At 41.4% G+C, this 2252-nt stretch overlaps 1 protein-coding gene across 1 annotated transcript; it reads left to right on the forward strand.

Moving 5' to 3' along the window:
• Window positions 1-1514: 1514 nt before the first annotated feature.
• Window positions 1515-2000, forward strand: LOC110694313. Its single transcript, XM_021871487.1, has one exon. It carries the CDS (start codon window positions 1515-1517, stop codon window positions 1998-2000), a length of 486 nt encoding a protein of 161 aa, XP_021727179.1.
• Window positions 2001-2252: the final 252 nt, after the last annotated feature.

Raw genomic sequence — 2252 nt, forward strand, 5'->3', positions numbered from 1 at the left:
TGAGGACACATGCAATAGAGAACATATATGAGCATTACTATCTGCACAATGGTGGTAATAGGATAACCACATTCTGTAAGAGAAGGTGTAAGTGTGAGTGGAACTTCAAAAGAAGCAAAGTGACAGGGAGCTGCAACTGTAGTGCTAGGGTTAGAAAGTGCAAGTTTAAGATGGCTGCTAGAAGAATGTACAATAGTCAAGCTTGTCAAATCATAGATTTTAGGCCAAAGCATATGTGTATGAAGAGTAAAAAGAATTCAATGGTGAATGCTGAGTATCTTGCTGAGAAGTATGTTGAGGAATGGAGGCACAACCCTAGTTAGGATATAAAAAGTTTCAGAGCTAGGGTGTTGAGTGACTTGGGCATAACAGTAGGGTATTCCAGAGCTTGGCTTGCTAGAGCTAGGGCAAAGCTGATGATTTGTGGGTCAGCTATGGAGCAATATGCCAGGGTTTGGGATTATGGAAAAGCTGTAATTAAGTACATTCCTGGCTTTGGGGTGTGCATAGTGGTAGATGGGGAACACAGCAGCCCTGAACCACCACTGTTTATGAGGATGTACATTTTTCTTCAACCATTGAGAAGTGGTTTCATAAAAGGATGCAGACCTCTGATAGGTGTTGATGGTTGTCATCTAAAGGGAGCCTACCTAGGACAAATACTTGTGGATGTTGGAAATGATGGAAACAATAACATATATCCAGTTACCTGGGCTACAGTAGAAGTGGAGAATAAGGACACATGGTGCTGGTTCTTGGAGTGTTTGAAAAAGGACCTTGGTGATGTGTGTGAAGGTGGTGGTTGGACATTCATGTCTGACAGACATAAGGTGAGCTTACATGCCCTAATTTGACTGCTTAAAGTAACTAAATTAATATGAGTAGTTATGCATTAATGTGTTGATTGTTAATACAGGGTCTCCTTGAAGCCTTGGAAGTATAAGTCCCATTTGCTGAGAAGAGGTTCTGTGTCAGGCATATCTAGGCCAACTTTAAGCTTCAATTCAGTGGATCAACCTTCAAAGAGCTCTTTTGGAATGCTGCTAGGGCTACAACATTGGTCAGTCACTGAACTTGAGTTGAATGTTTGATTGATTGCTTCAATTCCTTGGAAATGCTTGAACTTTGATTGATTGCTTAAACTGAGATTGAATGTCAATTTGCTTAAACTGAGTTTGATGTAAGCTTGCTAAATATTATTATGGAATCAATAAAATTGTTTGATTGATTGCTAAATTTTGTATGATGTGGTAAGATGACTTTAGGCGGCAATGGAATCAATAAAATTCCTGTCTAAAGATGCATTTGTGTTTCTTGATGACATTCCTGCTAAGCACTGGTCTAGGCATGCATTTTCTTCTGATTACAAATCAAATATGCTGTTAAACAATGTATGTGAGACATTCAATGCTGTTATGAGAGATGCAAGGGACAAGCCAATACTCACTCAGATGGAGTGGCTGAGAAAGTATATGATGAAGAGGCATAATGAGAAATGGTAGGCTGCCAAGAAAATGGAAGGGAAACTGGTGCCCTATGTGACTAAGCTTTTTGAGAGGATTGAGAGGGCTGCAAGGCACTGTATAGTGCAGGTTTCAAGGGGAGACTCCTATGAGGTTGAGCTAAATGGGGATACAGTGCTAGTTGACATAGGTCAGATGACTTGCACATGTTACCATTGGCAGTTAACTAGAATTCCATGTGTACATGGGTTTGCATGCATATTGGACAAGAGGGTGGACCCAGAAGACTTTGTGGATGTGCATTACATAAGGCAGAAATATCTGTATGCATATGAGGAACTTGTGAAGCCTATGCCTGGACCTAAGCATTGGGAGAAGCATCATTTCACAGAGCCCCTGCCTCCAGCAGTAAGAGTTATGCCGGGGAGGCCAAAGTTAAAGAAAAGAAAGCTGGAGAGAGGTGAGGGAGCACCTGAGAGCAGTGGCAGACATCCAAAACCACAGAAAAGACAGAAGAGGTGTGGCAACTGTGGATAGATTGGTCATTATGCCAAGACTTGTGGCAATGCACCAATGCAAGTTCCTACACCTCCACCAGAGGCCACCAAAGCATGCAAACCAGTTTTGCACAATGATTTGATGAAGGAGCAAAGAAGGAGGAAGGAGGCAACGGCTGCTTGGAAGGTGTGTAAATTATCCTGCCCAAACTGTTACATTTTAATGAATTTTCTTCTTCTTATTCTATTTTTTTTATACAGACTAGTGGAACTCCTGGTCCAAGGAGCATAG

The sequence above is a fragment of the Chenopodium quinoa genome, unplaced genomic scaffold (genome assembly GCF_001683475.1).
Source record: "Chenopodium quinoa cultivar QQ74 unplaced genomic scaffold, ASM168347v1, whole genome shotgun sequence".
Classification (NCBI taxonomy): Eukaryota; Viridiplantae; Streptophyta; class Magnoliopsida; order Caryophyllales; family Amaranthaceae; genus Chenopodium; species Chenopodium quinoa.